Source organism: Dama dama, chromosome 24 (genome assembly GCF_033118175.1).
Source record: "Dama dama isolate Ldn47 chromosome 24, ASM3311817v1, whole genome shotgun sequence".
NCBI classification, from domain to species: Eukaryota; Metazoa; Chordata; class Mammalia; order Artiodactyla; family Cervidae; genus Dama; species Dama dama.
The window spans coordinates 57914968-57927972 of NC_083704.1; the positions used below are offsets into that span (position 1 = coordinate 57914968).

At 46.1% G+C, this 13005-nt stretch overlaps 1 protein-coding gene and 1 non-coding gene across 3 annotated transcripts in view; both read right to left on the reverse strand.

Annotated features, from left to right (window-relative positions):
- Positions 1–13005, reverse strand: part of LARS2 (leucyl-tRNA synthetase 2, mitochondrial) — a 143574-nt gene that overhangs the window by 66184 nt on the left and 64385 nt on the right. For both annotated transcript variants that reach the window (XM_061128831.1, XM_061128832.1), the window contains exon 7: positions 12857–13000. In XM_061128831.1, coding sequence (XP_060984814.1) covers positions 12857–13000 — 144 coding nt within the window. The remainder of the gene's footprint in view (positions 1–12856; positions 13001–13005) is intronic.
- On the reverse strand, positions 3615–3721 carry LOC133046357 (U6 spliceosomal RNA). The gene has a single exon (XR_009690488.1). It is a non-coding gene; the product is annotated as a U6 spliceosomal RNA (small nuclear RNA).

A 13005-nucleotide genomic window follows, 5' to 3' on the forward strand; every position in this document is an offset into this window, starting at 1 on the left:
TTTTTTCCCTACTGGTTCACAGAATCCAAAAACCTGGGAAAATGGCAGGCTTTGAAACTCTTTATTAAAGTGCTATGAAATTCTTTTCCATATAAAATATGAGGGACCCCAAGATCTAAGAGTTGAAGGCTGAACCATTAGGAGATTCTCTGCTATCTCCTCTAACCCCTCTCCATCCACTTGCCAGGCTTGGGCACAACTTAGAAACCATTCATTTATTCATCTCCCTTCATTTAATTAATGAAAAAATGGCTCACTTGACCAAGTCAACATCAGATCCCCAAATAATGAATTATCCAAATCTGATTATTCTGGGACCATCATACTCAAGTTTTCAGGCAACTGTCTGTAAATTAAAAAAAAAAAAAAAAGACAGCTTCTTCCATATGCAAAACCTAGAAATGAACAGTGAATGGGCTCCTCATTTAATTTTTACAAATAATTATTGTATTTAATACTCAGCTGAAGTCCAATTGTAAAGTTTCTCTGTGGTTATTATTTAGCATATATATAGAAGTACTTCTATGTATGCTATATGTAGAAGTAGTATGGTTTACAAGGGGCTTTATAATCATTTCACTAGGATAAATCTGAAAAGACAGCCACTACTGCTTCACAGCACGTGAATGAAGATGCTTTCAAAAGCTGAAAAAGCACTGTACAGTATGAGCCCATGTTTAAGGGCATGGACCACCAGGAGATGCACTGAAATACATACCCAACTGAAAAGGCTTTAGTCACAAGAAAAAAGAATCAGGAATAAGAAAGAGGAAGATCAAAACTACAATGCTGGGGATAAGAAGAGAATTAGATATAGCATGACTAATCTGATTTTTCCTTCAAAGAGGCAGAAATAATGCCAGGAGTAAATCCATACTTCCCAAGAGAAGAAAGGATGTGAGCTAAAGCATGAAGAACAAAGTACATCAAAACCATAAACAAGAATTCTAGAAGACATGGGTTAAACATGTGACATACAATGCAGCAGAAGCAAGTTCGATCCCTGGGTTCGGAAGACCCCCTGGAGGAGGAAATGGCAACCCACTCCAGTATTCTTGCTTGGAAAATCCCAGGAACAGAGAAGCATGGAGGGCTATAATGCGTGGGATTGCAAAGAGTTGGACAGAATTTAGTGACTACACAACAACAACAACAACAAAAAGTTTAGGAAAACTGAGAAATACAGACCTTTTAAAACAAGTGGGTTTATTAGCCCATAAGGGGAAAGTTAAGAAACCAGAACCATGAGAGCTAGATACAGATTTGAAATGGGATTTAATGATATTTAATTAAAACAGACAGTTTAAAAAAGCTTAACACTCAGCCTTCTTCTGAATCAGTATGATTTGATTAGCAATTATTTTTGAATTATAATTTGTCTATATTTCTTCTAAAACTTACTACTGTTACCAAGATTTCTTTATTCTTTTTGTCTTTGGAATCATTTCAGTGCAGTTACTCGAAAGATACAGGATATATTTGAGTTGTAATAAGGAAAAATCAATTCTGAAGCCAGTAAGATGTTTAAAAAAATCTAGACATTCCCTCTGGAACATTCTAGAGGAGTAAACTCTTTTGCTTTCAAGTCTCGCGCTTCTGCTTTGGCTCTGGCATGAAGTTATACAGGAAGATGATACATTAAAAAGCTCTGGCATGACATTTATCTTGTTTACCTCCCTCTGATGGTCCTCCTTCAACCTAAATGGAATATGCATTTCTAGCAAAATCCATTTGCTACAGCATCTCAATGAAAAACATTCACTTACAAATACAGTTGTGCTATTCAAGGGTCTCAATTCCAGTGAAGGTATTGTTAACCCAGAAAGGAAACCATCAGGTCTAAGCAAAGTATGTGAAAGTAAACGTGTTCGTTGCTCAGCCGTGTCCGAGCTGGACTGTAGCCCCTACAGGCTCCTTTGTTTATGGGATTCTCCAGGCAAGAATACTGGAGTGGGTTGCCATTCCCTTCTCCAGGGGATCTTCCCAACCCGGGGATCGAATCAAGGTCTCCTGCACTTGTAGGCAGATTCATTACCCCTGAGCTACCAGAGAAGGCACCCTGAAAATGATGTATGACTTGCCAACAAGATGTGGGTCACGGGACTGCAGGGGCAAGAGGAAGAGGCATCAAGCAGCCCATGTCTATGTCCAGTGTGTATCTCAGCCATGTGAAAAGGAGGAAGAGACCAAGTGCTATTACACAGTCTCTGAACAGCTGGAAAGAAGGAAGTGCTCCCTGGGAATCATCGCCAGGGGTCGTCCTGTGTGCCCGCTCAGTGGGAGAGGCTGTGATGAAGGAAACCAGGATGCCGTGGTGCAGCCAGACTGACCAATCTCCTCCTACTCATGCACCAGCTCAGGCCACGCAGCAGCCTTGCTTTATGTTTCTGTTCTCCTCTGACTTAAGTAGCCCACTTTTTTGCTATTTGCTAACCAATAGCAAAATGATTTAAATTCCACTGACTTCTAAGAGATGGTGACTGCAGGTCACCACTACGCTCCTCACAGTGCAGATGATAGAGAACAAACTCTCTCAAGGACAAAGCCACCTGTCTCATGACACAGCTTCTGATTCCCAGAGGCTGCTCACATCACTTCACTTCCCCTGGCTCCACAGGACAAAAGAGAAGCTGGGCTTCCCAGGTTGGCTCAGTGGTAAAGAATCCTCCTGCTAATGCAGGAGACTCAAGAGACACAGGTTTGATCTCTGGGTTGGGAAGATCCTCTGGAGGAGGAAATGGTAACCCACTCCAGTAGTGTTGCCTAGAAAATTCCATAGACAGAGGAGTCTGGCGGGCTACAGTCTGGGGTGGGGGGTGGTCAGAAAGAGTAGGACACCACTGAGTGACTAAGTACACACACAGCTGTACCCCTCAGGAGGAGGAAGAAATTAAATCACTATCCTGCAAACAGAATATGGGACTCAGCCCAACCTGTGGCATGAGGCTACCTTTGCCCGAAAAGGTGGTTTTGTTCCAGGAAAGGGGAGTCTTGGGAGCAAGGCTAAAAGCTTTCATTGGTCTGATCAAGACAAACAAAATGGGGACAGATGTCTCAGGGGACATCCTGCAAGTCCGCCTGTTAACTTAAAACTTGCAGGAACGTAAGATTATCCTCTTCCAAGACACTCAGGTCTAGAGATTTGGTGTAGATCAATGCTGACCTAACCCTGTTTTGCATTTTTACAATTGCAAAGCAGGCTGCTTTGCATTTTTTTACAATTTTCAAAATAACAATAAGCATTATGGGAAGTTTAGAAAAGACAGAAAAGGATGGAGAGAAGATAACCATTACCCCAAATCAACTTTAGCATCCAGGGAGATCACTCTTAATCTTTGCTCTACATCCTTCCATCCTAATTAATCCCATCTTCCACTGATTCTGAGATGCATGTTTTCCCCACAAATCCTGAAATCTGACAGGCCTTACAATCAATGGTGTCTTTGATCGACAGCATTTTTTATTCTAGGTGGAGCATAAACTTTAAAACCAATCGTGTGTTAGAACTGATAAAATGCAGTATGAGTGTGTGTAGTTGTGTATATGTTTTCATATAATTAAAATTACGCTGTTTATATACTGTTTTTTTTTTCTTCTTTTTTTTTTTATTTTTTAAAAATATGGAACGCTTCACGAACCTGCGTGTCATCCTTGCGCAGGGGCCATGCTAATCTTCTCTGTATCGTTCCAATTTTAGTATATGTGCTGCCGAAGCGAGCACTATATACTGTTTTTAAACAACCAGAGTTTTTGCATTTCACCAGTGTTCACCACTTATTATTGCTCTGCTGCTGCTGTTGCTAAGTCGCTTCAGTTGTGTCCGACTCTGTGCGACCCCAGAGACGGCAGCCCACCAGGCTCCTCTGTCCTTGGGATTCTCCAGGGAAGAATACTGGAGTGGGTTGCCATTTCCTCCTCCAATGCATGCAGGCCTGCTAAGCCACTTTAGTCATGTCCGACTCTGTGTGACCCCACAGACGGCAGCCCACCAGGCTCCTCTGTCCACGGGATTCTCTAGGCAAGAATACTGGAGTGGGTTGTCATTTCCTTCTCTGTATTATAGCTTTAGAAACGATTAAATCTCTCTATTTTGAATAAATCTGACACTCAGAGTCAGTTACCTTGGAATAGTAAGCAAAATGTAGAGAGAAATGGAAAGATACTGTGGAAAATGGCCCCTTTCTATAAGAAAACACTTACTTTGAAAAACAGAACAGCACAACGTTAATATGGATATGTAGGTATCTCCTAATGACTGTCACTTCCTTCATAGCAGTGGCAGCCTCTGGTTCGGTCTCACTGTTCTCCAGGCAGCTGGGTTCAGAAAGCCCTGGCGTAAGGAAAGGGGGCAGGAGTAGAGAATGACATAAAACACGACACTGCTCAGCTCTGAGGCCAAGAAGCCAATTCCATCAGGAACAGACCAGCGAACCTCAGCCCACTGCCCTTCCTGTTATCTGGCCATCTGTGTCCTCTCTGGACCTCCTGCAACATTCCCTAACTCGCATTAGCTGCCTTCCCACAACACCCGCCCTCTGCCTGTCTGCTCTCTGCCTGTGGTTGTTGGAGACGCCCGGTTTCTCTGGAATCAGTGCTCAAGAGCAGGCAGACCAAGCACACGCCCAGGGCCAGGGACACTCGAGCTGGGTCCTGGCTTTCCTAGGCTTGGGGGCCCAGGTATCAAATGAGAAGCGGGCGCAGGTGGTAATTTTCTGGGACTCCTCAGTCTGGCCAGCAGCACCTCTGGGGAGCAGGAGGAGGGCAGGATGTGAGCTGCTTAAAATGAAGCAACACCGTATCCCTTTGTGTTTAGACATCATATTGATTTTTTTAATTTCCAGCAGCAGTAAAGGGAGGCATGAGGGGGTTTTTGCCGGCTTTTATGTTTTTCAGGTCAGGGCCGGGATTAGAAAGCCTGGGAGACCAGGCCTAACATGGGGAAGCCTGTATAATGTTCTCTTGGCTTTCTTCCAGTGTTAAAATTCCAATGACTCCCTAAGCTAAAAGGGTTCACTGGTGACACCCACTAGCCCTCCAGGGATGGCCCCCAACGAGGTGCTACTCTATGTCTTTCCTCTTCCTATGAGTCCAAGCTATCACCTCGAGAACGAAGGACACCTTTATGTTCCAAAAGGACCTGGCCAGGTGGTTCAGGAAGGCTCCCAGGGAAGTTGAAGAGCAAGATGTAATGTTTACATTGTCTTCATTTTTTTTCTAATCAAATTTATAATTTATTTCATTGTCAGTATACAATAAGAAATACATTATTAAGGTATCTGTCCTATTTTTCCCTAGTAATCATTCCTAGACAAACCTAGACGGCATATTAAAAAGCAGAGACATTACTTTGTCACCAAAGGTCTGTCTAGTCAAAGCTATGGTTTTTCTAGTAGTCATGTTGGATGTGAGAGTTGGACCATGAAGAAGGCTGAGCACTGAAGAATTGATGCTTTTGAATTGCGGTGTTGGAGAAGACTCTTGAGAGTCCCGTGGACTGCATGGAAATCAAACCAATCAATCCTAAAGGAAATCAACACTGAATGTTCATTGGAAGGACTGATGCTGAAGCTGAAGCTCCAATACGTGGCCAACTGATTCGAAGAGCCGACTCATTAGAAAAGACCCTGATGCTGGGAAAGACTAAAGGCAGGAGGAGAAGAGGATGACAGAGGAGGAGATGGTTAGATGGCATCACCAACTCAATGGACATGAGTTTGAGCAAGCTCCAGGAGATGGTAAAGGACAGGGAAGCCTGGCATGCTGCAGTCCACGGGGCTGCAAAGAGTGAGACATGAATGAGCTACTAAACAACAACAACAACAAATCATTCCTCCTATCTCTGAAACAAAAATAATAAAGGAAGCCTTCCTGCTTGCAGAGCATGTGTGCCACGCTGGAGACTGCACGCTTCCTTCCTTCAGAAGTTCTAGTTCATCCTCACACAGGAGTGGGTGTGCAGGCAGGGCTGTCTTCAGTAGTTCCCTGATGGGAGGGACACAGTGCCGGCAAGAACTCAGGGGTAGGAAATGAGGTGGCCCTGGACCTGATCTCATGGTGAGGGACACTCCCAAGGCAGCAAGCAGGCACTATGTCTAGCGGAGAGGAAATCTGCCTATTTCATCATGAAATACAGTGGTTTCTGAATCCGGAGCTGGAACTCAGCCCTGCACCAACTCTGATGAGCTCTTCCAGGTAGAAGTGATCCCTAAGGCCTGCTAAGAGTCGGCCAGAGGCCTCCCAGCAGGTCCACCGTCAGCCCCAGCTGGTATTAAGGAGCCTGGTCCCTTGGCTGGGGCTGTGGGTGGGGAGGGGGTGGTGACAAGTCTCCTGATTCACCCCAGGCAGCCTCCCGCTCCCCAGCAAAGTGCTGGGGCACAGTCAGCCTCAAATCCCTCTCTTTCCCTTTGCCTCTGTCCCCCTCCCACCCGTCTGCTCCCATCCTCACCCCAGAAGGACCTCCTTGTGCCCCTTGGCACCATAGGATGATCACCCTGAGGAGGGCTGAGAGGCTAGGATGGAAGGTGAAGAAGAGCAGAGTTCGGCTCATGGTGTAGGAGAGAAAAGATCCCGGAGAGGAGGTGAAACGGAGAACAGGAGGAAGTATGAGATATTATGTAAGAAGGAGCAGAATTTAACCATTAATTAGCTTTGTGAGACAGGGAGTCAAAACCAGATCCTGGGATGGGAGCAGAGTCTGCTGTTTCCAAAACAAGTGAAAGCCGTGGCCTGCAGGGGCACTCCGGCAGGAAGCCAGCTCCGAGGCTGCTCTGAGCATGGGTGCAGGGGGGGGTCTGGGTTCAACGGCCCCTACTGCGCAGGCGCTGATCAACTGTTTCTTCCAAGCAGGGAGGAAAGAGGCCACTCTCAGCCCTGACTGGCCACAGCGGAGCATAACAGGGGTGATCGCGGTAATGGCTTTCAAGCTACTGGGCTTAACCCTGCCCCTCACAGTACATAAACCTCAGCATTAGAGTCGTTAACTCTGGCCCTGGCCTGTGTCCTCGCGGCTTTTTATCAAAACAGCCCTGCAGAGAAGCCGACAGCTTGTGAAATGGTTCTCACTTGCTCCTCTAGCTGCTCAGAAACTTTCCCTCCTCAGCCCACACCTCCTCAGTGCACGTGCCCACCATGTGAAGGCCCAGGCTGCACACAGAGGAAGCGACATCGGGGCCAAGGATCTTTCTGGGCGGCAGGGTGGGGCCGAGGGGCCAAACCCCACGGACCAATCCCTCTGCAAAGTCTCGTGACAGCGCGTGCTTCCGAGGAGGCATTTCCAGGCACCACCTGTGGACCTGAGTCTCTGTTCTGGGGCTGGGAGAGGACCTGAGGGCAGGAGCAGAGAGCCAGGCAACAGCTCCCTTTCCAGGAGATGGGCAAATGCTTTCTCGGGGAACTCCAGGCCTCAGGATCAGAACAAGGGTACCGGAAGGTCCCTAATCCAGAGCACTGGGGACTCTTAAGGAGTCAGGGACACCAGGGGCCCAGACCCGTGTACCACTGCTCCTCGGGGGCAGCCTTTCTGCTCCAACCTCCTCCTCCACACCCCCCACAGACAGCTCCTGTCATAGCCTTGCTCCCCTCCCTCATCTCCACACCATTCCAACCCGAGTTTCCCTCTTTGCAGGGGCCGACAAGACCAGGAGGTTCTGGGGAAGCTGTCTCTACTTGACCCCAAGTGCGGTGTGAAGCCAAGATGAGAGGCCCAGAGCGGGCAGGGAAGGGCTGGCTTATTCCCGCCCATCCTCCCTGCTTCCCTGAGGGCTCGGTGCTGCCTGTCTCCTTCTTGCCAAAAGGAGCTCTACTTGGAAAGACATGAAGTGTGAAGTTTCCTGCACGTCTGGAAGGCAATAAAACACTCCCGTACAGACATCCTGCACGTCCCAGCCTTCATCACCATCTGGCGGTACCTCCCCCGACCACTGGGCTAGGTGCTCTCCTGCAGTGTGACGGTGATCCCAAGGGCTGAGACCTCTCATGTCTGCGAAGGTCCCCTATGCTAGTTCTTGAGTTCCCAAAGAGCGGTGTGTGCTAAGTCGTTCAGTCGTCCCCGATGCTTTGTGACCCCATGGACTGCAGCCTGACAGGCTGCTCTGACAATGGGATTTTTTAGGCAAGAATACTGGAGTGGGTGGTCTTGCCTTCTCCGGGGCATCTCCCCGAGCCTGGGATTGAACCCGCGTCTCTGGCACTGGCAGGCAGATTCTTTATCACAGAGCCACCTGCGAAGCCCAAGAAGCAGGGACCTCAGCTTTTCTCACCTGTATTCTTAGCACCTAGGCAAGGCACTCAATAACATCTGGGAGAGAAAGAATGAATTCAGATTACCTGAGAAGTGGTACAGACTGCTGGTGAAGAACGTAAGCACCTGGACTGGAATCCCAGTGCTGTTACTTTACGACCAGTGTGAGCCTCAGTTTCCCCTTCAGTAAAATGGGGTAACAGGTGGTACCCACCCTCCAAAGAATAATGTGAATGTTCAATAAGATGGTGCAAGGAAAAGCCTGGGATCAGATCGGGGGCAAGCAGGCAGGAAGCGGGAGGTGATCAGACTTGGTTCACATTTAAGCAGTTGCCAGGTAACTTCTGGAAACTTAAGAGAACATCAACACCAATTAGGTGTGGGCGTTGACTGCGCACCTTCAAGGGCGTGATTATGTCCGTTTTAATGCCGAAGAGGAGCCAGGTACAGTGTCCTGGCGTCTTGTCTGAGGACCTGCGGGGAGGAAGCCTCTGGGGCTACAGGAGGCAGCGCAGAAGTCAAAACCACAAACCCATCAGGAAAGGTCAAATGGGAAGCCGTCTCTCCATTTGTCTCGCCTTCCAATTGTCACCCTGCTGTCAGGAACCGAAGTGCTCATTCCACCAGGCTCTGAACCCCCTTTGCTTCCTGTACGTACGTCTCCAATCTGCTCCCCTCCCCTTGCTCCCACCTCACGGTGCTGCCCACGTCAATCCTCCCACACGTTTCTGCCAGGACTAATTCATGCTCCTCAGATACTCCTACTGCCAGTTTTCTTTTTTCACAGAACAAGTAGCTGAAATCACTTTTAATGTTCCATAAAGCAAACAATCCTGGGGAGGACTGGGTGGGGGATACATGGAGAAACATCAAATACATCACAGAACAGCCTCGATAAAAGATTTGTTTATATTTCAGGGTGCCCTTAATTTTCACATCAGGCATCATCTTTCTAATTTGGAAGTTAAGAGAATGAAAAGTGGGTTCCTCCAGCCATGCTCCCAAGCAGGCCACCAGCTGTACATCACAGAGGCTGCACAATCAGAAGTACACATGAAGCTCTAAAGATGACTGCCGGACACACACCCATTCCCCAATCCCTTCCCCCAACCATCTTGACTACAGAAGCTAAAAAGCTCAAGTCTGCTTTCCCGGCCTTCCTTGAACCTGGGTGTAGCCACATGATACAACAGGGGTAGCAGAACATCAGTGGAATTTGGCTGTGCGTTTGTGGCAAAGTGCTTGCTTTCTTGTTACTCACAGTGCCTCTTTTGCTTCTTTCTGTCTTGAATGGAAACATGATGTCTGATCTGCAGCAGCTATCTTGCAACCATGAGGTGACAGGCAGGAAGGAATGGCTGATGAGGACCATGGAAATGCCAACTCATTTGGCAGGATAGGATAGGATAGAGGCCTATCCTAGTTTGGTCCCAGCAACTGGGACTTCTTCTTTGGGAAGGAATCTCCCATTTATTAAGTTGCCATAACTTGGATTTTCAGTTACTTGCAGCTAAAAGCATTACTGACTCAATATCTCATCCTTGTCTATATAGCAAGACCTCATCACTAATTCAACACTATTGCTGTCATACCAGGTTTTAAAGTAGATGTCCTGTCTCACTTGATCTTCTTTGAAGTTTTAGACCCGTTTATCCAAGAATAATTTATTTCTACATCTCTACTCAAATGATTCATTGTCACTGCAAACTCAAAAGGGTCAGGACTGTGTCTCTTCCAGGACTCCCTATCCCAGTGAGTAGCTTTATCATTCACTTTGTGTCCAGGTCAGGGGCTTTTGACATCATCTCCTACACGCAATTTCAATATCATTCAATATCACCAAGTTCTTAGGCTTTGCCATATGAATATTTTACTAACCTACCCATTTATTCCCACTACCATCTAAGTTATGCGTGCCTGGAACGCTGCAATAACCTCCTAGCTGGTCTCTCTGCATCCTCACGTGCTCTTTCCACGGTGAATTTATAAAAACACAAATCTGATCATGTTACTCCTTTCCTTAGAATCCTTTAATGGTTTCTCAGGACTCCCATGATAAAGTACGGATTTCTTAAGGCACTGCCTGATCTGGCTCCTAACCATTTCTTCAGGTTTTCCAGTCCTACCTTGAGTTTCTCCTCTTGGCTCTCTTAGTTTCAGCTATACTGTCATTATTTCAGTTTCTTAAATACACACTTTTGTTTTAGAACTACCACTTGTTTTGTCCCCTATACGGAGTGATAGGGGTTCCCTTACAGCTTCATGGCTTATTTAACCCTTACGCATCCCTCTACAGCTCAAACAATAATTTTCTATTTCAGATGTTATACTTTTATGTTCTAGATTTCCATTTTTAAAAAAATGTTTCCATTTCTGTCTAGAGATTCCCCTGTCCACTCATCTGCTCACTCCTTATTACCATCTTTTCCTTTATCTCAGGATGTATCTCTCTTGTGCTGACTCCCTTTCCCCCCCTTTATCATAGATCACAATTTCCTGGTTCTTTGCAAATCTTGTAATTTTTTACTACATGTTGGACACTTCAGATGAAACTAACCTTTCAGCGAGTCTGAACTATGCTGTTTCTCTTTTAAGGTGTTGAGTTTTGTTCTGAAAGTTACTTTTGAAACTGTCAGGCTTATTTTTAATTAAGGTGAGTCTATTTTGATTTTGTCCTTGGTCCTAAAGAGTCATGCACATTTGTAATATATAGCCTTCCTGGGGTCTCAACTGCATACTTTCAGCTGAACCGTAACTCCAAGTCCCAGAGCACTGTGTAGCCCCCAGATAGCTCTGTTCTCCTCTTAATCCCATAGCAATCATTTTCTATTAGGCCTTATGAAGTCTTGCTTTGTGCACATGTAGCCCTCAGTCAAGGATGTGCAGTGAACACAGATATCTGCTCACCCTTAACCACTCCCACGCCACCCCTTCTTCTGATTTTCAGGGCAAACCAAGTGTTGACTTCTAATGTCAGCTTTTGCAGTCAATTCTTCCCTGGAGTTCATCAAGAAGCAGGCAAGTCACCATGGTAACTAACCACTTCTGCTGAACAGTTGAAAATTCACAGCTGACAATTTAAAGAATAATGCCACTCAGGTTATTACATTTCCAATTAGAGGCAGAGGTCAAACAGAAGAGCTAATTAGGTGGCCTTCCCACCAATGCCTATCAGAGTCATCTGACAGGTCCCTGGGGTGACCTGGCACACCTCCTGGTGATGCAGTCTCCCCAGCTGCCAGCAGGTGGGGGCCCCACTGCCTGGGCTGTTACAAAAAGCTGTGTCCCCAGCTTGCTTCTATTCAGCCTCTCAATACTACCAGCGTGCTTGAAAGGAGCAAGGCATTATGTTAGCAAGTTCTAACGAGTGGTTCTCCAAAACCATATGCTACATTCTGGATAAATTAAAATGGGGAACATTTTCATTTAAGACATGTCTTTTGAGTGAGAGAACTAGAGGTCATATAACCATATGGCACTGGTCTGGTGAATTGGAGTACTATAGTTCTAATTCAGCAAAGTTTTGTAGTGATCAGAGGTTATTTATACCTTGTGCTTATTTTGCAATATAAAAATTACAGAATTGGATCTGACCCAAAGTCCACTTCAGTCCAGTACCCTATCTGTGATGTAGCAACCCATGGGCTATGATGGAAAGGTACAACCATCCTACGTATGGTGGTTACCATAAAGTAAGAACTACCATGACATACCATCAGTAACTCTGCATGATGTCTTTAGCTTTTCAGATCCTGCTGACTTCCAGTCTTATGCTAATACAGAGATTATCAAATTGCCACAGGAAATGCCCCCCTTGATTTGTTCTAATCACTTTTCTCTGGAATTTCAGGAAGTGATTGATCAATTCCATATCCTGAAACGTGGTAGGCTCAAAGAATATCTTGCACAGAGTGGTTCTGGCATACCCTTAATAAGCTATTTTACCCAGGCTATTGGTGATTTAGTAAGCAAGCCCCACCTTTCAATGGTTGGTTTTGCCTTGAATTTCTGAAAACATAAAGAGCCAGAGGCAACTTAAAGATCACTTGGTCGCACCCTCTCCTTCTATTGATGAGGAAACTGAACTTCAAGGACCCACACTGGTTTACACTATTAATCAGAGACACAACAAGAGTTAGAGTCCAAAGCTTTGCTTCCTGCCTTGGTTCACTTTCACCCTGGCCTTCCCGCATGAAGACTGCCATCTCCTCACTCCTTTAGATGGTCTCCTCTGGACCCTCAGAAATGTCATTCTGTCTTTCTGGAGGTCTTACTAGAACTACACAGATGAAAATATTTTTTTCCTTTCTAGTTTTATTGCTGATACAGCCACAGATAAAGATGAATGTTTTTTGGCCTTTAGAGCAGTACAGTGACTTGTTGAAAGGGCAGCAAACAGTGGCCTACAGTGACCTCCAGGTGCTATTCTTGATTTCCAACTGAAGGACCCAAATCCATCAAGCTCTATGTGAGTGACCCTGAGGTCCACGTGCTTTCTGTCTGCACACCCATGGCTCTAACAGCCCTAACTAGAGTTTACCTCCAACAGTGAGGCTGATATTCAGAAGACCTGCTCAAACATAAACCTTATTGGGGCGCCTCCAGGCTGACACTCACCTTTGCATAAGCAGTTGTCTTAATAAACCACTGTCTGAGGTACTTCTGCTCCACCTTTGCTCCAGAACGCCATGAACAGCCATGTTCATCCACCTGCTCATTGGCAAGCACTGTTTGGTCCACCGGGTCCCAGTTAACCAAGGCCTGTT